This window comes from Bombus terrestris, chromosome 10, assembly GCF_910591885.1.
Source record: "Bombus terrestris chromosome 10, iyBomTerr1.2, whole genome shotgun sequence".
Lineage (NCBI taxonomy): Eukaryota > Metazoa > Arthropoda > Insecta > Hymenoptera > Apidae > Bombus > Bombus terrestris.
Window position 1 is genome coordinate 4,203,605 of NC_063278.1, and position 25,357 is coordinate 4,228,961.

General features: G+C 37.9%; 1 protein-coding gene across 4 annotated transcripts in view; it reads right to left on the reverse strand.

Annotated features, from left to right (window-relative positions):
* The window catches only part of LOC100646833 (histone demethylase UTY), a 143,183-nt gene that overhangs the window by 94,968 nt on the left and 22,858 nt on the right, over window positions 1-25,357 (reverse strand). Inside the window, exons 1-2 of one of the 4 annotated variants that reach the window (XM_048409488.1) lie at window positions 20,174-20,247; window positions 19,932-20,081 (exon numbers count right to left, since the gene is read on the reverse strand). The exons of 1 other annotated variant lie outside the window; for it this stretch is intronic. In XM_048409488.1, the coding sequence (XP_048265445.1) occupies window positions 19,932-19,954 (23 nt within the window). In that variant the 5' untranslated portion in view covers window positions 19,955-20,081; window positions 20,174-20,247. Of the gene's footprint in view, window positions 1-4,071; window positions 4,306-19,391; window positions 20,248-25,357 lie in introns of those variants that run through there. 2 more of the 4 variants (XM_048409489.1, XM_048409490.1) reach the window with 2 other exon arrangements.

Genomic DNA, 25,357 nt, shown 5'->3' on the forward strand with positions numbered 1-25,357 from the left:
AAACATATACAGGGTGGTATCGCGTAACACGTGAAAAATGCTCGTACGAACGAGTGTCCCATCCGATCTTCTTTCAAAGTTACAGGCATTCCTGCGTCTCGATAATAGCCACGATCGTTTATTTATTTTCGTAGGAGGTGCTTGGAACGTCCACTGTCCGTATACGAGTTTGTAGCGAAAATTCTAGCAGAAAATTCTACTTGTGTATGTCGAATAATAATACCAGAGTAGACATTCCGACTCATATATATTTCATTTATTTTCAACTTCCATGCTATACATGCACTTTATGTTAGGTCATCCCATAAGTTCGTGCCGACTTTTGTGTATACATTTCATGCGTCGATTTATAAACATACGGTGATAAGGGGGGAAAAAATTGAAAAATGGGAAGAAGTTGTACAACGAGAGAGGGATTACGTTTTTTCATGAAACTGAAACGTATGTAAACGATCTTAACATATATAACCGCTCGAAAAACGGAACGAGCTTATGGGATGACCTAATATTTCCTTACATATATTTCTATTTACTTCCAAATTTTCCCAGCAATTTTCGTCGTTACGACGCACTGTATTACGGCGAAATATAGCTATTTGCGTAAAAATATCGATAACCTGTAACCCAATGTAACTAAACAATTCGATTAAAGCTTTGGACTCCTCGGGCAAGTGCGAATATTTCAATGTCTCTATGTGCTAAACCATTGGTTTGTGACACGTGTCTAAGCGTTGCTCGCTTGCTGCGCTCGCTCCAAAACTTGTACTTCTACAAAAGCAAGCAGTTGTGGGTTTATCGAGACACGAAAATGTCTATAAATTTCAAACAGGATCGAATAGAACGCAGTTGGTGTTTGTACCAACTTTCCTCCTTGTTCTTGTGCTTTCTATCTACTTACGATACACCCTGTATATTGGATTCGCGATAGAATTTAAATACTACGGAACTGTGGCGGCACTCGACAAGCCAAATACCATCACTCGACACTAACTAGCGTCGAACGACGGCAGCACAGTGGTTAGCGTCTAACTGTCCTGTTTTTGCGTCCAGGCTTTCAGGACATAAATTAAAATATCGTACATAAGCACAGCGCAACAGCGGCTTAATTTTATTTTATTTAACAATAATAATCTTAAAAAAAAAAAAAGAGAAAAGAATGTAATAATGCATGGCTACGTCGTACCGTCGCGTATCGGTACTCTTGCCTGTACCACCCTACAATTAGAATTCAGCGTTTATTCTGGAAAAAAAATCATGTAAAAAAAATATGTAAAAAACCTGGAATTAATAAACAAAGAGTGTGGTTAGCGTCTTAGATTACGAACGTTCGGAACTCGGGTTCTAATCTCGGCGACCGGAGTCCGATTTTACTTCCACGCACCAAAAAACGGAGGAAAAATCAGCTGTACCGTGGCAGCGACATCTACAGCCCCTAGCGACAATTACTCCGGACGAGGCCCAGCAATTACAACTATCACGCACGGACAATATATATCGCGCATACCACCTCAGAACTTTGCTTACTGTTACAGGACTTTCATGTATATATCGTGTGTGTTATACGAAACATATTGAAATTTCATTAGCACTGTCATTCTTCCATCGATAAAGTCTGAAATTAATACGAAAATGTATATAATAGAAGTTGCAAGACATAGAAGTTATTGCAAGCATATACTCGATAAAGTAGTCGGTATCGTGGATGGAATGGATGGTTTTGAACATTCAGTGGCGACAAAAAGTATTTGCATATATCCTACCATCCATTCGTGAAACATTATAATGCAGCGTTTTCTTATCGGGTTCTACCGTTTCATTTTATATCTACGTTTGATTATAGTATCAAGTTATTTTAGTCATCGTTATGGTATGAAGGTTTCGAAAGTGCCATTAAATAATGGACCTAAATAAAAACTTTTGTAGCCGCTGTTTTCCTAACTGTAATTCCCAAAACCAACGTAATCACGACGATCGAGTCTCATAACGACAATAATAAAATTCCAAAGTGTCCCGTGTAACACGCATAAAACATTCAAACGAGGTGTTTACGAGTGTTGGAATAATTTCGCGAACCCGTAGTCGATCAGAATATACGTGCGCGTAGACGTACCAAATTTTGTAATTAAATCTGTGCGTTTAAAGTTCCAGTCTGTTTCAAGATCAGCTCAAAGACGCTTCTTAAAAAATTACTATCATGGAAAATACGAAGTGCGAAGAGCCTCGTTGCAACTGTTTCCCGCTTCGAAACCATCGCTCTCTCGAACTCATCGATCCTACGATATTACACAATCGCGACATTATCCCTTTTTGCCTGCACTTCAGCGACCACGCGAGCAACCACAAAAGAAAATTTTCCAAGTTGGAAAACTATAAACCGGTTTTGGAAAAAATCCTGAAGGAGACTTGTCACGCGAAGCGCGAGTCTCGGGTATCGTTTTGCCAACAGCGGCATTAAAAGCACGATGGCGATTCAGTAGCCACGACATCGGATTAGCAGTATCGTTTCCTTGGCGGACGGAAGTGGCAGGATGTTTCGCTGGCGCGGATGCAACGCGAGATGGTGTACTTACACGAGCGAGTAGTTGCCATTCGTTGAAGCAAAAATGGCCCGTGTTATCGCGACAAGCCAGGCCAAGAACAGCTCCTCTGGTCCATAGCTTATCGTTATATTCAGCGTCTTTCTTTCACGTTGAAAACGCATTAGAGCATATCCAAGGAAGAGCAAAGAGTAAAGATGCACGGATGCGTGCACCAAGATAGTCTACCGTGTGTATCCACACATCACGTCAATTTATACTATCTTATAACGATTAATTATTATCCCTAGACTTCCGTGTATGCGATACATTACATTATGTAACGCGGAATTATCCTGGCCATTAATAATGCGTGTATACTTGGCGTTGGATATATCGCAGTATTACAGGATGTTTCCTGGTCTTACAGTCTTTCACATTGTTTTCTAAATGCCTTTGCTTACTTAATTTATCGAGAGTTAGTACAGTGAGTTTCAGTGCGTTTCAGATCCTCTGGATTTATTAGAGAAAACGGCTGGTATCTTGTAACAATAGCTAGCCAGAGGTTTCCTTTCTTTGAACCACTGGAAATGTATATTTGATACAATTACATATTCGTGAAAGTTGAAATTATCTGCAGACTATAAAATCCTATTGGAATTATGAAGTCTTTTATATTTACTTTTTCGTTTTTTGACGATTGAAGAGAGGAATTTACACGTGTAAAGAAAATAATACGATAAATAAATATTTCAAATATTTATAAATAAGTCGATTAGAAATAGAAGACTGCATTATCCTTCGTTAGAAATTAGCTTACGTTTATTTCTATATTTGGTATCAAGAAATATCCACGATTACACGTGACAAAGATACGTGTGACATTGAATGATTCATCCCTCATTACATAGACAACTGCATAATACATTGGAAAAACTTTCTGCTGCGAAAGACATTCTACGACTATCGATCTTGGTTATAAATTTTATTCAAATGAATAAGAAAGAACCTCGAAACGAATTCTTCCCAAATTATGCTTTTAGATTTATTCTACTCCGACCTACACAAGTACATACGTCGACTAGCAAAAAAAAAAAAAAAAAGAATTTCATTAGTCAGCGTGCACCGCTTGAATAAAGGCGCGTGTGCCAACTCGTTAGAACGCTTTGAATTCCATTTGCAGAGGATTCTCGTGTCCCAGATTCTATGAATCGCAAACGAATACTTTCATAGCATCTTAATCATATCCATTGATTTTGAAATATTGTGCCAGTCAAAAAAAACACGGTAAACAATAGGAAATAAACGCGAGAAGCATAATAAACATGACATAATTTCCGGATAGAAGTCGTCCAAGTTTTTATAACCTCAAATGCAAAGACGTAACCGGACATTATTTCTCGCAGTAATAATGCTTGAACAAATTCTAATTACTTTCAACGACAAGCATGAAACGTACGAGTATTCTATTAATCTGATGTAAAAGAGAAACGCCGTAATAACACAATATCCATATCAACATATCTAAACATCGTGAAATTACATGCAAACATACCTTTCATGTTTCCAGCCAATCTATTCGTAACAGAAATTACCTGACATCGATTTCACCAGCCAGTAAAATACTCGATAACATTACAAAACACGAGCACAAACGCACGACATTTACACGTATCCCATAAAACACTGTCATAAAAAGAAACGCTTCAAAATTTTGTTACATAACGATGAATTTTAAACCATGACGAAAAAAAAATGATTTCCACGTCAGTTTCGCGTTACCGCTCCATTCAACAGAATCCATATTATACACTAAGGTGTAATACTAATGAACTTTCAAAAAGATTCGCCTATCCCACATAATATATTCGAAAAAAAAGTTTCTGTAACTGTTCGAACAGTTTTGCGAACCATCGTGTCTAAACTTACTGCGCGTGCGTGGGCGCATGCGTGCCAAGATTTGAGCGCGCGATGCAGGGCGCATGCGCATGAACCTGCAGTGCCGAGCGAAACAAGGAAGAAGAACGGCGAGAGAAAGACGCCGTTAAAAAGAGAAACAAAGCGAAAGGGAAGAGCAATGACACACACGGTTACATGCACGCGCTCACCAACGGCACACACCGAGGTGACGTAAGCGCTGATTACGCGACGCTGCAACGAGCACACGCCGAGGCTGCAACTCGCGTTGCATGTATAACGTTCGTAGAATGCGGCAATGCATCCCCCCCTCCTCAACCCGACCGTAACCTCGCTATAACCTCGTCTCTCCCCCTGCCCAACCGAGATACCCCTCCCCTAACCTCTCCCACGTCCACTGCTACCGTTCGGCGACGTGTGTTGGTGCACGTGCGAACAAATATCACGTGACTGTGTATGAAGGACGAGGCCTTCAAGTACGTACGTACCGTACGTATGAGCACGAGCAACGCGCGTTACTGGAGATCATCAGCTGACAACAGGAGCCAAGAGAAACAGGAATCGTGCTTCTTAGCTCCATGTCGAGAAAAGAGAGAGAGAGATGCAGGAGAGCAAATGATTATTGTGAGATATTTAAAAATTATGAATCCATGTTTGGTTAAATCACGTAATTGGCTTTTGCAAACGATGCTAAAGGTGGCTACTGGGCTCGACCATGTAAAATCCGATCACTGGTAAAAATGTAAATTAAGAAAATAAAAATAAGAGATAAGCAGAACAAGAACAGTCGGAAATTGGAGGAAATAGTTCTAAGAAGAAGCGAAGAAGGAAAGAGGAAGAAGAAGAGAACAATAGGGCCCAAGAAAGGAATAAAGTTTGACACACGCCTGTAATTTCGCACTTGGTCATTGATAAACGTCGAAAATGTGCGTGCGCTAAAAGAAAATTACAGGGAAGGAGGGGATCGGAGGGACTCGGCTGCTTATTATTCTGAACGGAATACAAAGAGGGGAACAAAACATACTCGCGTAAACGTACCTCACCGAGATATTAAAGATAGAACGGGAACCGAAACACTGTGATTAAGACGTCCGACAACCGCGACGTAATTTGTATTAACACCTTGCACGCTTCTTTCGGACAACCTGTGAACATTCTATAACAGCGACCAATGTTTCTTGTTTATACATATGTTAATACGTTCCAAATTGTTTTTTCGTCTCTGATACCATTTCTAGTAAAATATTATTGCTCTATCATTTTGTATATTTTCTTAGTAAACAAGATAAGTTTTTCTAAATAAATAACCCGTGTATGGTTCATCCTTTTTGTTAAAAATTCTCATACATTTTTATCGTAAATTGTTAATTTGCATGCTTTCTAAAAATAATCTTTAAATGGTACGTATCAGTGACAAACATCGTTCATTTGTATATTTACATTTATATTTGTTTCTCTAAACTGTGTAATTCTTTTTGATAAAATATGTTGTTTCACATATTTTCACATGTTATATTTCCATTACATTTTCATGTTAGTTATCGTTAAATATTATTGGGGAACAGCATAGCGTGACTATTGTCACTCGAACGAAATGCTTTCGTTTCTCTTCCGGATATGAATTACTCCACTTTTATCCAGGTGGTTGATCCTTTTATTCTGGCTACACCTCGCGGCATTTCCCACGATCACGGACAAGTCCGATTTAACGCCAACAGCAAACACTGGTTTCCTGCGGCTGATTCGACTTCCTGCAATGGCGTGCGCATCTTTCACGTACGAGGAACAATTTCAAACGGACGGAAAAAATGGCAGCTCGACAGCTGCCGCCTTGACCTTACTCAATGGCTATCTGGCAACATAAAGAAACCGTATTGCCACTTTCATTTCTGGACTACCTCCGTGTTTCGTAATGATATTCTGATCCCTTTTTTCCCATGAATTGTCGATGATTGCATCAGTGAAATTCAGTGCAACATTTACTTTTACTGACTGTGCTTTATTGGTTGTTTATGTTTGCGTGTAATGACTGAAGATTTGTAAATTTTATTTACATATAACAAAATCTTGTCCTAACCAAATAATATTTGATATATATTTAACAATAATACAATGGCATAATATTAAAATGGAAATTTAATTGATCGTAAAATTCGTATATAAAAATTCGAGTCTGCTCGTCTCAAACTTTGATATTCTATATTTTATTTCCTATGAAATCAAATTTTTGAAATAAACTTTTGTCTCCGTTTATACAGTAATTAACCGACAATCAAGTTCTATTTTACTGCTAAAAATAAAAAAAGTATAGAATCTATTTCCATCACGGGTTTATTACAAAGATAAACGAAAAGCTGTCTGGCATGTGACGATTTAATAATAGAAGCTGATAAATGCTGAAAACTAAAAATGATTAATCTAAATGACCGGGAACTGTCATAAGGGTGGACATTTGAAACAATACACGTATGAACGAATGGAAATACGTCACAATTCGACAAATTGTTAACAGCGTATTACTAAGTTATCGTTAATTTGACACTGTTGGACCACCCATTTAATTGAACAACGTTTCCACGCGATATTTATTCTATTTCAAACGAGTTACACGCGCGGAAAGGCAATATTTACCGCATATGCATGTGACGTGTAAAAATGTTTAATTAAGTTAAAAGTCTATCGGCTAATTAATTACCAGCGGGTAGATTAATTAAATTCTTTAGATATTTATATGCATATTAATTAACTTTAATATTAATATTACAATTATAATTTCATTCAAAATTAATAAATCAACATTGATTTTATAAATAATTAAATATTTCTTTCTTCTCTATTTCATCGATACTACGAAACGACAAGGACAATTATCTTAAAGCATCGCGTCACGTCGTGAGAACAGATCTTAAGAAACCTACACGATGACACGCGTATCTGCATATTAATAACACCGTTTGGTATCTGGAAATAACATGCTGGTAATAATTATGACGATTCTTACATCGATACAGAAGGAAACAAAAGAGATTCGAAATACAAGCAGAAGCGTAAAAAAACAGAGAAGTAATAAGCTACTATAGTATCGAGCGAACAAAGTACTGTTGTACAATGATGGTCTTATGGTCAAGGTTTTAAGCCTTTAAACGTGACTTATGCAACGCATCCGGGCATAAGTCCTCCGCGCTGCAATTTATATTTCCGAAGTTACGTCGAATTATACAGTATATACACGATTGTAGCATTGAAAGATACTACAATGCGGCAGAAGAATGTACCGACTTCCGTCCCTTTCAGTTCAAGGGAAATGGGAAAAGGAAGTTGCACTGGCGTCGAATAAATTAATGAATAAAAAGGAAACAGAAAATTCATGCTGCAGAATTGCAATAGAGTTATTTTCTAGCACGCGTACTTAGAGATACGTATCTTATATCTTGCCAAACAGCAAACAAGATAGAAGAAAGCAATTCTAATACTAATATTAGTTCGAAAACAAGAAAACTTCGTAATCTATATAATACTTCCCATCGAATCAACCAAACTTCCCTTAATCAAACCGACCCGACCAAAATTTTGTCCGCACGCAACCCAACATCCAGCAACCTGCACTTAAAAAACTGCGAAACTTCGTCACACTCGCCTCTAACCTAACCTAATTCGTTACCCCAATCAAATCATCCGCTGCAACTCGGAGCGACGAAAAACCAATTCTCTGACTTGAGAATCTTGGAACTGCGTCGATTTCTCAAAGATTCGCGAGAAAAAGACTTGGCCTGTGATGTACGGTCAATCAGGTCCGCGCGAGAAGGTCCTTAGCCTTAGGAACACGGTCGTGGCTGGCGGCTGGTAAAGGCCATCGTACATACGTATATATATATATGTACATAAATATATATATAATATATATATTATATATATATATATATATACTAGAGATACGAGGTGGCAAGAGGTTAGAAAGAGAAAATGAAAATAAACGGTCCGAGGAGGGAACAGAGAAAAGTGAGACAAAGCTACGCGCACGCAGGAAAGAACGATGGAAAGAAAGAAAGAAAGAAAGAAAGAAATGGAAGTCCGTGCAGCACAGAAACGGCGTGTCGGTGGCTGCGGCGGCAACCGCGGCCGCCTAAGCGAAGTTAGGTTTCAGTGCACAACACAAAGGGAAGGGACACGGGAAGAGGTACGAGGGTGGAGGAGGGGGGCGGTTAGGGGCGCCATTCGAGGGAGGGCTGTTGAACTTTCAGGGTCACTCCCGCGGGCCCCCGCTAGTTGGACCGACAGAGAAAGAGAAAGGACGCGAGAGAAAGGAAGAGAGTACGGTACCTGGCAGAGAAAGCGAGAGAAACCGAGTGAGACGGATAGGACGAAAGAGAAAGATGGATGGACGGAGGTCGAGTTAGAGGTGAGGAGAGGTGTATAGCGGTAGAACGATACTACGAGGAAGGACGCGAGGGGAGGTTGAGCCGCCCCAACACGAAAACTCACTCCTAAACCGTCCCTAACGACGCGCCCTCTGGGCCGCGATTCGACGACTGATCGTCCGGCCAATTCGTCTCCCTGGGCCTCTATTGCTCTCCTCTCTGGGACAGATAGAGTCCCGGGCCACAGGCGTGTATACAAGACGGAGGCCCCGATATAGTGCACGAAAGCATACGGAACCAGTTTTCGGCCGAGAAAGGACCGTTCCTCCGGGGCTCGCCAGCCCTGACGTGCAACGCACACGCGCACATGGTCACCCGGCTACGTCTCTTCGCCATGGCGAAGGAGAGGAAGAGACAGGCAACGAGGAAGAGAAAGAGAGAAGAGGCGGTTCACAACGATCCGTGGAAGCTAGTGAACTCTCAGGGACGTTCCGTGGCTTTGCCACGACGCGTGAAAGACCCATACCATTTTCGACCTCTCTTCGTGAATTTTTTTTTTCTTTTTTTTTTTTATATTTCTATGTTGCAGTTCTATTGTATATAGCATCGACATCTATTATTATTTGTTAGCGACAAATTTGATTCGGTATCTTTCGATTAAATTTCCTGATAAAGACGGAATTGTTTCAGATAGCTCAGGAAATATTGTTTTCGTTTCGCGTTGTGATTTTGCAGCGATGCTTCGTTGCCACCCCTGTCGCTCCCAAACGCCGGATCCCTGCGCTGCTTTGAACGAACGTTCATCCTCTCTCTGTCCCTTTCTCGGCCGTTTTGGTACGGTTATATGAAGGGGAAAGGGTGGAAGGTGGGGATCGGGACGAGCTTGCGCCGATGGCTGCTGCACGCCGCTTACTCCTCCGTTTCACCGGAACCGGAGTAAACCGAGATGTCCATCTGTGTGTCTAATTGAAATCTGAACGGTCAGCGTTGCGGGTTGACAAGCGCAGCCTGCGCCGTCGGTAAAAATAGCTCGCACGAATTGTGGATTTTAATCTCTCCAAAGACTAGGCTGATACGCGGCTGACAAGTGCTTCTGGCGCGTTCCCTTTTAGTGGATGCTGTAACTAACGGTTGATAAGATAGATGCTACTTTTGCTTAATGACTCGATAGATGAGAGAATTACGAAGGAAACGGATGATATAGTAGCGCTTCGGTATCGGTGTTCCTGGATGAGTGACTTTTATGTGAAAGGTTTATCAAGTTTATACAAGTTGGAGGTTAATAATAGGTTTTGTAACTTACGCGATGGATACGTCTAATGTAGAATGATAATTTAACGATACTGATATTATAGCCACGTGGTTCGAGTTCCAGCTTTATACAGATATTTTTATCGACTTCCTGTTGTAACAATACAATCTTTTATAAAGGAATCGATTCTGTATTCACGCTACACCAATATGAACTGATAAGCCATTCTAAAATACCAAATAACTTTTAGTTCGTTATCTAGTCATAGGACATATTTTATGTGTTACACAATAACAGTTGTAAGAACTCTCGTGACTCTATTTCTACATAACCGTGTGAATAATTATGCCGTTTCTTAAATCTCATAGAAATAACCAGATTTTATACGAATTTACCTACAAGAAGCTACCATATAATTAGATAATTGTAGGAACTGAATAATTATACTTTTTTCTGAAATTTGATTGATACAACCAGAACTAGTTTCAATATATTTATCTACGGGAAGGCACCAATCGATTGCACAATTTTCCTTAAATTTCATAAAAATGACTAGAAGCAATTTCAATAAATTTATCTACAGGAAGAGACGAGAGGATATAAGTTTCCTCCGATCCTATCTCATCTTTTTCCCGGTTCCAGTCAGTCGCTAGGAGTATAGACCGTGGCTAGACGCTACGAAGAAGGAGGATCGGAATATAAGTAAAAAAGAAGACGCACAAACAAGAGACGCATCCGAGCCGACAAGGTGTGCACCGCCTTGATCAAGCAGGATGGCAGGCCAGGAAACTAACTGTAGTTGGTGACTAACTTCAAACAGGATTCCACGAACATGCCGGAAATCGTTAACTCCAACAACTATATGTGTACATATGGAAACATTTGATTAGGACAAAATGTTCGATGATTCGAGTTTTATGAGCGACGCTCCGAGGATGAAATATTTTAAGATACATTTTTATCCGTGTTAAATGAAACAACGGTAAATGAATTTTCCAAACGTAGACATATGTAGCCTTGCTATCCTCAATCAACGTAATAATAAAAATCCAAACGTCAGATTTCTCGCTAATAACACGGCATGAAGTTTAGAGGAAACGGCTGGAAAATTTATATTTTTCTAATCGCGACACAATTCTCTAGAACTTCGCGTGCCAAACGTGATAAAACACGTGATTTCAGCTATTCGCACCAGTAAATTACAATAATCACACAATACATGATAGAGTTTATGATGTAAAATTTACAATAACGACGCCTAATAATACATCCAAGTTCTCCAAACTGTTCCGTTGGACGAAAAAGGTATGACAAGGTATCGCTAATCGCTAACGGCAAGATTAAACGCGACCGCCGAATTTTTTACCATTCCGTTAAATTATTTATCGTCTAGGCAATCTATTCCCGCGTAGCATCCGCTGTTCAGCTTCTTACTCAGCAGCTCCTTGTTCGTCGCATTTAGATTCCAGCGATGCTTCCTACTATAAGAAACTGAAACGAAAACGGCCGGAAGACGGTGGTGTGGAGTGTATACAAGAGGAACCTAAGTTCAACGACCCGCTCTCTAGTACCTGTATCATCAGGCTGGCTCCTCTCCGACAGAGAGACGCGTACATGTGCCTAACTGTGCGTACGAACACACGATACTCCCATCTCTTTCTGTACGCGCCACGGGCACGTACTCCACTATGTGCTGGAAAACTAGTTTCGCGTGCAAATTACTCCCCTGGAATTGTCGCGAGGTGTTTGCCTTGCAAAACGACCAAATCCTACTCTGTCCCTTGAACGAGCAAACTGTTTTATGTATATAAATCCTTTTTACTTTTTACATATTATGGCTCTACGTGTTGGATGGGCATGCGGTTACTAATAGTCATGTAACCGTATGCTACTGTGTGAAATTGGTAAACATAGTTGAATGTAATTACATTCTACTATTTACAAACTAAATTACATTAACAATTGTTAAATATTATTAATTGTCAGTTTATTTACGCGTTTGGGTACTGTTTATGAAAGGTAATGTAATTTTGTTTATATAGATGTAATGATCAAATTAGTGTACGTAAGTGTTTACACTAATGTGAAGAAATTATAAGACGCGATTGGAGAGTACGAAACGCGTTGTAATAATTACGACATTTTTAAATTGAAGCTATGAAGCAATAGCAACAAAATATGAATGACACAAATAGGGAATATATAATGCCAATATTGGCTGTTCAGATTAGTGTCCGTGTAATATACCCGTTTGGTATAACTCGTAATCTCGAGATTAAAACACTAAGTTTCTATCATGACTTACTAAAAAATGTACTAATATATCGTGCGTATTAATAAATCGATTAATTTTAATTACTCCTACGACAGCCAGTCGTCGTTTACCGACGTAATTGCTTGATGCAACGTAATAACGGTGTAATCAGGTTATCAACAGTCCGATTATACGCACTAGCGGTTCTACTGGGAATTAACACCGGGGTTATGGTTCGTATGTTGCAAGTATCTTATCTTAGATCCAGGTTTAATCACCTGCGTGGCAACAATTTTAACACTTCTTCTTTGGAAAATGAGCACGAGCAAAACCTTGCATTGGCAAGCATATCGCGTTCATAAACCATTTGGTCGTTGTAACGATAATTAATTCCTCATTTTTGCTTGCTTGTTGTTCCACTCGCATCAATCATCGTAATAGGTTATTAGCGACTCGGTTGAAACCATAAATTGAATTTTATGCAAGAATCGATATATAGATACTAAATGATGCTATTAGTATAAATCTAGATGTGCATCTATTTAAATCGTACGATACTGAACTTCGCTTTGTACTTAATTTTAATTTCCCTTCACTGCAACGAAAAAATCCTTAATAAAGGAGGAGCAATTTTAATTAATTTAATTAATGTGCATTTTAAAGCTACTTGTTTCCTAGATACAGTTAGTTTACATTATGCAACGAATTATACGGGGGATTGGCAAATTATAAAATCTACACTCTACGCTAATTCCCTACGCTAGCGTTGATTATCTCAGTACTGTAATAGCGTATATCTGCAGCATTGTAAGAAATTTACGAGTAATGCTGGAATACAATGAAATCATTAATACTCCACTAACAAATCAATATATGCCTGATTATTAAAAATCATTTAAAGTATATTCGTAACATTGTATACTGTACCATATTACGTAATAAAAATGATATAATATAAAAATATAGTACAGTATCACAATATTGTAAACATAGATTAAATAATATTGAGGAGTGAAATGTAATATAAACTCATCGTTATTTAAGACGTCAATAATTTCTATACGTCAACGAATTTTACACTTTAATGCATAATATTAAAATAATTAGATGGCTAAGTTTAGTTAGAAGACTATACGTTTAAAGCAATCCCTTCAAATTGTACTTGTACAGATCCCTTTTGTATTCTACTCTATGTATTTTCTACTATCAGAAACATGGAAATCATTTCAGCCTCCTAGATTCTTGTTAGACACCCTATATAGCGAGCCACCATTTTCCTTCAAAATTATCGAAGGATATCGTTTACAGTTTTACACACACTAATGTAATATAATAAGTCACTTTTGTAATAGCGGTTAAAGTGTTCTTCAGGAAAAAGATAAAATTTTGCTTACCAACCAGACCCATCACGGTGATGTGACGCGTCGCGTTAATTAAATTCCACAGTACCTTTTTTTTCTGGCGTGAATACATAAGTGACTCATTGATCGTTGGATCTTTCATCGAACTCGGCCCGGGAAGCAGGGGGCACTGATCTTCAACTCGTTCAACAACACTGTGGCACTGCCTGAATGCCATGGTCAGTGACCGTGAGATCAAGAATTTAAATTCTACGCTGACTCGCCTACTCTTTCTTTTGTATCTTATTGTCCAGAATTTCTTGGCCATAGCGGCTCTACAAAAAGAACAAACACTTCAATCTCTTGCAAGCATCATTTCGACGCTGAAAATGCATTTTTTAAAGGCGTCAGTCTACTTTTTCGCAAAAAGTTGATGGTACCTGTCGCTCAAAAAAATTAAATACATTGTCATCCCTCGTTTTTTGGAATTCCTTTTTATCTGGCAATACGTTAAGCTCTTAAACTCCCGGAAGAAATTTTAATAACAAATTTTCTCTTTTTAATATCGCGTTTTAAACCTTACAAGCAGAATTCAACGACAAAATAAATTTAACATTTAGAATGACGAAATTACCTTCGTCCTAACCAAACTTTCAAACCTGTTAGTTTCTTTCGGATAATGTAATAATACCTAGAAATAGTATCTCTGTTAAGAAACGTTAAATATAGCGTGTAAAAAGATCTGAATATATCTAAAGCACGTGATCTTGAAGCCAACGTTACAACATTTATCTTAAAACGATCTAGTGACTTCTAGGAACAAAACCTCTTTCATAATAAACTCAGAATTCTAAAATATTCATTATAGTAGACATTCTTTCCAAGCACAACATTTCCGTAGACAAGTATATCTTTGAAAACCATTCACGCTTCTCATAAACCGTATCCTATAAACTTGCCTGTTCCGTGTTCCAATTAAACCGCGGTTTCTGAGTCACGTTACCATAATAATGCAACAAATCCGAGCTCACTGTCGCTAGTTCCTTTTGCATGATGCATTTCTATGCCTAACCGTGCCTTTGGAGACACTACTTTTAATCCTGAGAAGACACGTTCTACTTCCTCTGTTTCCTGCGTCGCGTTTACCACTTTTCAAGCATTTTTCATCCATCCGGTGTACACGCGGATAGCAACACCGCCCTTCTGTTCGTTACACATTTCTCTTTCTCTCTCTCTATCTCTGTATGTGAAATAGTACGGACTTTACGCACACAATGCACGTGTATACGCGTTTTGTTCAGTGTTAGTCGCGGTGACTTGCTCTGCTTTGAAACTCGACACCTCTTTCGCTAAACACCAGGGACGGACGTACGTGGGCAACGTAAACACAAGAGAGACGTATGCAGACAAATGAACGCGATATACATGCAGATATGCGTATCAACACTAGAGGGACAAAACGTTCGTCCACGAACAGAACCGGTGTCGCCGCTTGGAAATATTTGACAATGCTTTCTTCATAAATTGCACTCCAAATGGACTTTTCATATTCGTTTTTAAATTTATTGTTTTCTATGATAATAATCTTTATTAGTGGTGAAGTTTTATGAATTTCAAGTGAGTATTGGGTATATATAACCTCGCATTTCGGATGTAAATTGCACTGCAAATGAATATCCCTAATACTTTTTAGGTCTTCTTTAAACAAATATAGTTTCTTTTAGCGGCAGAATTTCAAGTGTTTTGAAAATTCGTTTTAGCTAGATGTTACATAACCTGGTATTTTATCGTCTATTCTTATTTCCTCAGTAAGCATAATTCTTTTTTAACGATACAGTTCCACGAGTTTAAAAATTGTTTCAAGCTTTAAATGAACGTTACATAATCTCATAATTTGGACATAATCCGCGTTTCATGTTCATTCCACTCTTTAGGTTTTTCCTATAAAGACAAATTTTTAACCGTAAAGTTTTCAGAATGTAGTTTATTTTAAGTGGATGTTGCATAACCCAATACTTTAAAAATGACTAATCCGTTATGGATAATTTCTACACGATAACAGTTATAGAACTTGTTTGTTGAGAAATAATAAAACGAATGTTTGTTTTAATGTTTGGTTTTACATAACCTCTCGTCTTGCAATATGACAACCAGTTGTGAACAATTCTTTTCATATAATGGATATTACGAAATTTTTTTTATGAAAAGTGTTTTTTCCAGTAAGCACGTGTTACACCACCATCGAGAATATTTATATTTATAATAACTGAAGAGAATTTAAGAGATGATTGAAAAAACTGCAATCTTATAAAATACAACTTTGATTTTTCTTTATAGAAAATTATAACAAGAAAAGTTCAGCAAATAAGATACATACCTTTAGAAACTTCTTCATCAAAAAGATATTAAAAATTACTATCTTTTCAGATCACTGATTTTGTAAAAGAAATTCGACCAACCGTGCGATACTTTATCTCAAAGCATAAAACATTAATCTGCAGCAAACACGAACAGATGTACGTATGTAACATCAACAAAGAAGCATAGAACAAGATTCGAGACGAGATTTAACGGACGAGAAAAATTTGCAGCGAAAAAAGAAACCAGTCCGAGATAAAATCCGATCGAGGTCAAAAAAGCGGTTGAAACGCAATCTTACGAAAATTAATCTCGGGATTTTATGTACGTTAGGCTCGGTCGTGGCCACGATTGGGAAGCACCTGGAACAATTTTAAGGGCGCGGTAATAACCGTAAATGCTCGCTGCTCCAAGTCGTAAACGCGGGTAATTCAAACGCGATGGAAAGAGTGTCATGCAATTGCGACGTAAAGTTCATCGCATTCCGCTTCCCCGCTGATATTATCAAGCGGATTGAATTGTTCCTTGCAACAGATTTATCAAGTACAGAAAAGATAACTACAAAGAAGATGGTAAATAAAATGAAGGATATGAATCATGTGATTTATACATTTTGCAATTTAGATGCATCCGATTGGAGATAATCTGGTTTGACATTTTCATATTATTTTACGTAGATATATTTTATGTTTGTAAATATAATACTCAAGTTAGATACGCTAAATATATATATATATGTATAAAAAAATTTTTTATAGTCATTTGTAGTTTATTTAGAACTTTAATAAGATAAGTTTCAAAGTAGTTCGACCCAGACTTCAATATTTTTCTTTACATTGTAATTCATATCTTAAATGTTTATAAATATAATAATCAAGTTAGGTGTGTTAAATATGAATAAGTAAAAAATTGATTCTTTTTTAATTTGTTCAAGACGTTAGTAAGTAAGTGATCTTTGGAATAGTTTCGAGTGATCGATCCTTTGATTCAACAGAGTATCGTATCTTCGGTCTAAATACTGTTAAATATGTAAACAACAATTCTGCCGTATACCTTGCAATTACCGAAACCCACAAATAACACGTATCGCTGATTACAAACAATCTTCGTACTAATTGTAATTCTAAAGTGCTAATTATACCTAAATATTCCGATTCTCGTATTTCTCAAACAAGCATTGTAGCTTCCAAAAATTAAATGTACAATACAATGTACCATCGTTTAATTGCATAAAGATTGCTTTCCTTATAACGATACCAAGATAACCTCAATTTTTTTGCTCTTAAGGAAATCCGAGAAAACAAACGAAAGCTCACGACAAAGGCAAAGCTAATTACATCCTATTATCGTAATCGAATAATTACTCGTAATTCGTCGAGCTAAGCCGAACTTGGTATGGTTTCCCCCATTAGTGTGCATTCATATGTACACTCGTAGATACAGCGCATGTACACGCACACAGTGACCTAATTTTTTTTCAGTTGCTAACGATTCACATCGGATAGCAGTTACCAGCTCACCGGTATTCCTCAACCTTTCACGCATTATCATTATCGAGCTTGGCATTTACGCGACTTGTTGCATTGACCTACTCTGGCTTATGGCCGATTAATACGCGCCGTTATTGTTTCCACGTTCGCTAGCCTCCCATGACGCGAACGTACGCCATTCTACGGATTTCATCGGGTCCTATTTTGCGAGCCATACCAAGCGAAATAGAGCTTTACTTTCAACGGGGATCAAGGTCCCATCAAGGTCGCTGGAACAATCAAGAACGCGACTGACCGCCAATATGCCTCATAAACACGTGACCCAGGTACACGATCGTTTATTTTGCCAGTTTTAGTTCGGAATTTATCGGAACTTTTGAATGCGATGTACCGATGATCGGTAAGTAACTCAACGATCGTGAGAAAGAGTTATGCGGGTCAAGGTGAGGAGGAAGAAGCCTGACCAACTCTGAATAGTATATATATATATCTACTTATGTGATACAAGAAAAGAATGTAAAATATAAAACGTTATATGGCTTGATGAAATAAATTTAATGGTGAAATCAGAAGAATGATGAATATTCCGAAATTTTTGTAAAAAATTTTACAAGTCTACAAACTTATATTTGTGGAAATTGGAATAGTTTTTTCTAAGATACTACATGTCCTTTATTTTTGTTTACTGCGTATTCTCTCATATATCTTTCATCTTAGTTCCCGCAGTGTAAACTTAGTCGGTAATTCTGGTGTTGATATAAACTTTAGCAAATGGTATTACACGGTATTCGCAATTTTATGTCAATATATTATTCTACTTCTCTATAACATTTTAATTGAATTAATATCTAGCTTTAATAGTTTTAATACTAATAGAAAGTTCAATAAATATAGTTATATAATGTTTAGAATATTGTACATTCTCCGTGTCTCTATCGCATTCTAATTAAGTTAATCTGTAAAGGTAAATTATTAGAAGAAGAAAATTGGGGAAAGGAAAGTGTTCTATATTCGATGCATACGGCGCTTGCTCGTTTAAGGGTCAAAGGACGAGTCGAGGGCGTATACGAAACGTCCCCGAGGCATCGATCGTACACCACTCGACAAAAATTTCATGCTCGGCCTCCTAATCCGAGCATAAAATGAGGCCGATATGTCGTCCGTTGGTGGAAAACGAGTCAGAGAGCCTTGCGATGCACCGTTAAACAACACACGCACACATGCACGCACATACGACGATCAATCTTGGACCAAACGCCGTGTCGGTATCGTCGAGGAAAACACGCTTCCTATTTCCGTACATATACGTACAGTAACTCACGGAAATATTCGAATATTCTTAGGAACTTTTTATGTACATATCATATGGAACACTTTGAAATCTCATTAACACACACAACATATTGGCAAGATCAGATCCGAAAAAATATATAGACGTTACAAGATATTTATTGGAAGCATACATTTCGCAAACATCGCCAAAATATTTGCGCTGTCAATTATTCACTATACCATAAAGTCACAATATGCAGCGAGACCATTTTGTTTAAAACTATTATCCATGATGTGTATCATAAAGTGTTCGACTATTTTCGTGAGCCACTGTATCTATATATACTACGGCCGATTAAGTACTAGGACAGTATTTAACACAAATTGCTTGTTGTTGGTTTTAGCTTGTGCTTGTTGTATTATAAATTTCTTACGTTCTTTGCATCACACGTGCTAGAGTGTCGTATAATGCAAAATACTAGATAATAAAATTTGATAGCTTTTCGATGAATGTAACGAGTGGTTTTCCTAATACTTGATCCTAATACTTATGGCCGGTAGTGTACCTACGTGCAAGCGTGCCAACCACGACACACAGTGATGCACGCAGCGAGTCAGCGAGCGGTTCACTCACCATTTAAATCGCCCAAGGTCCGTGGAATTTAAATCTCAATCAGCGCCAGGAAGACGCCGTATGTACGCTCTTGGAAGGTCGTGCACGCGTCACAGGAGGATCCTCTTCGATAGAATGGAAAACGAGATCGAGGCGAGAAATATCACACTAGACACCAGATGTACAAGTTCACCGACTTCCGCGTTTGAGTCGTGCATAGGATCCAAGACGTCGCTTTCAGTCACGACGTCACACAGATAGCGACATATTACGCTATCCTCCTTAACGTACACCGAGGCGAACAGAGGCGAAAAGAACACAGAGGAGAACAAGGCCGTCGGATGCGCGTCAGCCAGTAAACGTGTCGATGCACAAAACGAACATGACGAAAGGCAGAGGAGGAGAAAAGTGGGAGAGGAAGAAAGATACGATGAATACACTATGCGTGTTCGAAGCGAAGAAACGCGACCGTGTGCTTCGCCACGCGAAGCGGAGCACTAGTAACAACGGACACAACGATAGGTCCGATGCTCTCTTCTTCCGTGAAACAAGAACACTTACGGTTTTCCCTTTCCGTGGCACATTTTATTCCTGTCGATCTGTCGTGTAACACGTTACGTTGATCTTCGCGAACTGCACGCTGTTTCCGTGTCACAGTTCACGCATCATCACATTTCCTTCCTTGTTGCCACGGATATATTCTACTTTGTCCTTCGATTATACATATATGTATATATTTATCTATATGTGTGTGTGTGTGTGTATGTATATGTGTGTGTATATATACATATATATATATATACTATTAATGGCAGTGATTAGAAGAGGAGAGGGTGCCACGCACGGTAAGTGCTAAGTAGCACCTCCCCCGTTAAAGGCTCTCACGCAACTGACGCGACTGGCGCGAAGGGCACACGGGGATTAGGAGAGCATGAAAGAGGGGATGCTCGAAGATGGATGGAGGGGGAAACGACAGTAATACTACGGCAGAGGGACGCAGAGAGACAACGCGAGCCGATAGGGGAATTGCGCATGCGTAGTGGCCCTGTTTTAGAACAGTACCGTGACACTCGTTGACAAGCCACCGCCCGATGCATCCACCCCGTCTGTGTCACGAGTCACGATACGTACCACAGCTGTCTACGCTCTGAAAGAGAGCAACCTTATCTCCTACATTTCTTTAACCATACTAAAGCGGTCGTCTTATCACTCTGTTAGTAAATCTAGGTCGTTAAGTTACGATTATAATTTAACGTACACAACATGAATTTACAGTGACTACAAAACGTATTTGTACATTGTACTCTTATTTTCCATTGAAGCGTTTCTCTATCTGGCTTCACATTTCATCTTCACAATATTTCTATTAAATGATACGAAACTGAACATACTTCGACTTAATTACTATAATAAATACAAATACTTTTTGTAGCCGTTGTATATCAAGAATAGATTGTAACTTAGGAAATACGTATATACAACAAACTTGTACTGTATCTCGTTTCTTTCGGGCATCTATACTAAGTTTACTGTACATAGTTTTCAAAAGCTACTTAACGTAAATCAGTTTGACCGAATGAACTCGTGAAAGAAGAAGAAACAGACGCATGCGTAAAATGGAAATTCCATTCCCAGAGAGGTTAACAAATTATACCGAATTACCGCGATGCAGAGGCTTGCGTTTGCTAATCTGTTTCTCGCATGTTCTTTACTGCTTCGCTACTCTGCGCGAAAGAGAACGTCACACAAAAGACCAAGACCTACATAAGCGAAGCACAGAGCTTGCCAGAGTAATCACGTCGCGCACCATATACTCATATAACAAGCAAAATCAGTTTCATGTGCGACACGCGTCCACAGTTGTAATTAAAAGCGTCGACTTACAACTATTTTAGTTGTATCGTAAAACATTCTAATTTTCTGTAATAATAATACACTCTATTGACGCAATCCCCTACATTATTCTATTTTCTTAAAATCCACTTGAGTATAATAATGTTCAGGTGGATTCAGCAGATATGGATAGAGAGGTCCGGTGTTAAAAAATGATGGTTAGCGATCGCTTTCCGTGAAACGTTCGTCGCCTCTAGCAGTATACTTATTTCTTTATATACTATTTTGATTTGTTAACCTGAAGGGCAGTTTTGTCGATGGTTTCGATGTGATTTACTACACGAATTGGTATCGCTATACTTGACTACATTGTGAGTTAAACCTAACCCACATAGTTATTTGCTACAAAGCTTTGTATTATGAAATTTGCACATTATTTTATTGATATAAATATTTTTTCATATTGTATTATATTTTTATTATATGTATGCTTTCTATTAAGGTAAATTTTGTGAATATGTAATTTATTATATTATTATCTCTACATTTATTTATTATACACTGTCATTGAATATTTAGGTACATTTTATGAATATTTAAAGAAAAATTCTGCATCCAATTTTTTAGGTTATATTAATTCGTGCATTATTAAATATTCTTTTGTCTCTAACAGTCGAGTATAGAACAGTACAGTTTCGATTACTTTTTTGTAATTATTTTGTTCGTGGACTAGAGCAGAATTATCAAAGGATACTTTTTTTGTAGACATTCAAGCGTTTTTGATTAAATATTAAAAGATGTAAGAAGAAAATGAGACGCTGTGAATAAATTACAGAAGTGTAAAAAAGAAAAGCACGACCGTAAAACGTGAACATTGTAAAAAGTTTATTTGTGTATACCGTGCGGCCGAGGAAAATATGTAATAATGAGATAATCTAGAAAATATAAAAAATGTAATGAAAAAAGTATTACTATTTTTTACTGCTGTAAATTTCATTTTTGTAGTTGATATATGTACATATATTCATAGATTCATAATCATGAAAGAACTAAAACAATGTTGCGTATCATACAATTCTTTTCCTTCTTTTCCTGTTTTTATTAAATTATTCGTACAGCACATATATGAATTCCAATAATTTGAATAACACAGAGGTTATGACCCATTTTCGTTAATTTTTAATCCACACGACCTCCTCTCATATATGGAACGAAATTTCGCGGAAACATTTACAAGCTAACCTCTAAAATACCTTTCGCGGTATGCGGATAGAAAGGGACCACGAGGCAGAACATTTTTATAGAAAACTCATCATTTTCTTTTCCCTTCTCTTTTTGAAAGAAACGAACGATTCAAGAGATAGAAGTAAATTCATATAAACACGCCAACTCTCTATACGTGTCTAAATTGCGCTTGTTTTTACACCGGAACAGTTTGCATTTACTTATATCGCTTATCGACCGCACAAAACGACCATCATCGTTTTAATGCAAGCTTGTAAACATCCGACTATCGATCGCGCGCGTTCGATACATTTGCAACCTTGTTTGGTACGCTCGCGGTGTATTTAAACGTGGAATCAGATATAATAACTCCGTTTAACAAATTGGGGAATGGATGCAATTTAGAAACGGCATTTTTAAGATCGGATTTCTCGATCAAATTTACATGCATTGTTAAAACTGCATACCTTTGTATTTTTTGGTTATGACTGGAATTCTTTCACCTCAACAGTCAATATTAACATTTATATGTCCATATTTGAAATCATATAAATATTGTTGCAACGAAAATATTACAAATACCATATTTGTATTTTGCAATGTACATATACACAATCGAACAAATATTATTAATGAATTTTATAGGTTATGAGGAACCAGTATTAATAATTGCATAATAATCTCATGCATAATATGATACAAATAACAAGTTTGGTATATATAAAACAGGTCAAATTCTACAAGTCAGCTGATTACTCCATAATCATGATCATAATGGCTAAGATCGATATAATGAATAAATATTAACTAATTTCTAGTCAATAACCTTAACTTGCGAAAGAAATCGTTAATTTTCCAAGAGTCAAAATAATTTCACAAGTAAATTTACAAAATTTATAGAAGAGTTTCAAATGCCACGTTGTTTGCATTTAAAAAACATAATAGGCAATAATCATAAACGATTCTAGCCGCAAGAAATTCAAAATCTCTATTCTATGCAAAGCTATACCTTACGTATGCATTAACTTCACTGACCTAGACCCAGAACGAATATTGTTTACTTAATATCTGAAATTTCTTTATCCTATGTATCATAAAATAAATTAACAGTAATTTAAGATCAAATCAGGAAACATAATGACAGAATTCTGTAATAGATTGGAAACGACTCTACTTCCGCAATCCCGTTCTACGAGGGTTAAAGCCCGATGTGTACAAGCGTCACGCGTCACGTTCACGTCCTAGCAGTACCAGCGATCATTTTTTCTGATGTGAACAAGACGACAAGTTGCCGTCAGAAATTGCGTCACACGTGAACTTGCTCATAGTAACCAACGCTGATCAGCGTATCTCATGCGCCTGCGTCACTTCCAAGTCGTTCTTCTCGCTCGGCGTGTCTGCGTTTCCATGGAAACCAGGCCACGCTAGAGAGGTGGCCATAACGAGCTAACCTCTCCGTTGCAAAGAACGCTCTGACGTTACGTATGAATTAATCGCACGTGCTCAGCGCAAACTGTCGCTATAACGTGTCACAGAATATCATTGGATATTACAACATACACGCAGTGTGTGTATCGGGCTTTATAAACCCGATCACGTCCTTTTTGACCGGTTTGGTGATTCTAATACCAGGTTCTGCGAGACAAAGTCGATACGTAAGTCAATTGATATTTATTCACAGAAACATCAGAGAAAATAAATGTCAACCGCTACTAGCCTCTTAATAATGCCTGTAACTACCGAATATAATAGCTAAAATAAACTCCTGGGATAAACAAGCTCCTTACCACCGTGCACAATGATTAAAGAGATTCAACGTTATCAAGTTACACGTGGTTATTTATTTTGGACACGATAGGCTGGGTAGTCGAGCATATTCGAGGGAACCGGTTGAAGTTATTCTCACGTGTGCATTTACGCGAACGAGAGGAGCCTACGGGTCACAATAACCAAAGGACGTTTCGACGTCGCGAAATTGCACGCTGGTTTTTGCGGCCAGGCGACTGTAAACTTTCCCATAAGGCTCCTAGGTAAATAGTCCCTCGGTCGGCATCTCTACATATCTCTACATGGTTCGGTTACGAAGAATTCCGGCCTATTATTATGAGCATAATTGTCTGATTATACGTCTGTGATCTGGCACGGCTCTATAACGTTAAGGTCACACTGTGCCACAAGGGCACATGTGCTCATCGAATTCTCGCCACCATTCCGAATATAGTTCTAAGCAGAATTCTTTTCACCGTTCGAGTGAATTTTAGAAAATATATTGCTACGAACATCGAGACGCGAATAGGGTATTATTACCTGTAGAGGAGGTAATAGCGAAAAGAAAGAGTAAAGGAATTATTTTTGTGCCTCTTTTCGTTTTTTCCCTCTTTTTCTTCCCTTCCAATTAATGTCTAGAGGTTATCATAGTGGAATTGGAACGAAACGCTCGTCATAGATAATGTTTCGTTTTTTGTACCTTTATCCAACGTATCGAATGATACAATATTGGAATCTGTTGCATTCACCGTGTGAATAATTTTTCTAGAATTATACTAAAACCTCGGGTCATTATGTCAGTAGGTAAAAATGGAACGCGCGTGTGATTTATTTAAAACTTGTAACTATCACATTTCCATATCTACGCTTGTATCTTGCTACTTTGGATAAATAATTTATCGCATTTTTTGTCCGTTGGAAGGCATATATTTAATGTTATGCATGAGTTTTTCACTTGCAAGTAAAGTTATACCACACGAACTAAGTTGTTCTGCATAAACTAGCCGATGGCACGTGTTAGTTTTTACGCAAAATAGCCAGTCAGCAACTTGTCAACACACGATATGTATACACATTGTTCACGTGTTCGCGACGATGTTATTCGCTGCACTCGAAAAACCTCGTGTAAAAGATCCATTAGCATTTCAAATGAGGGAAGTCGG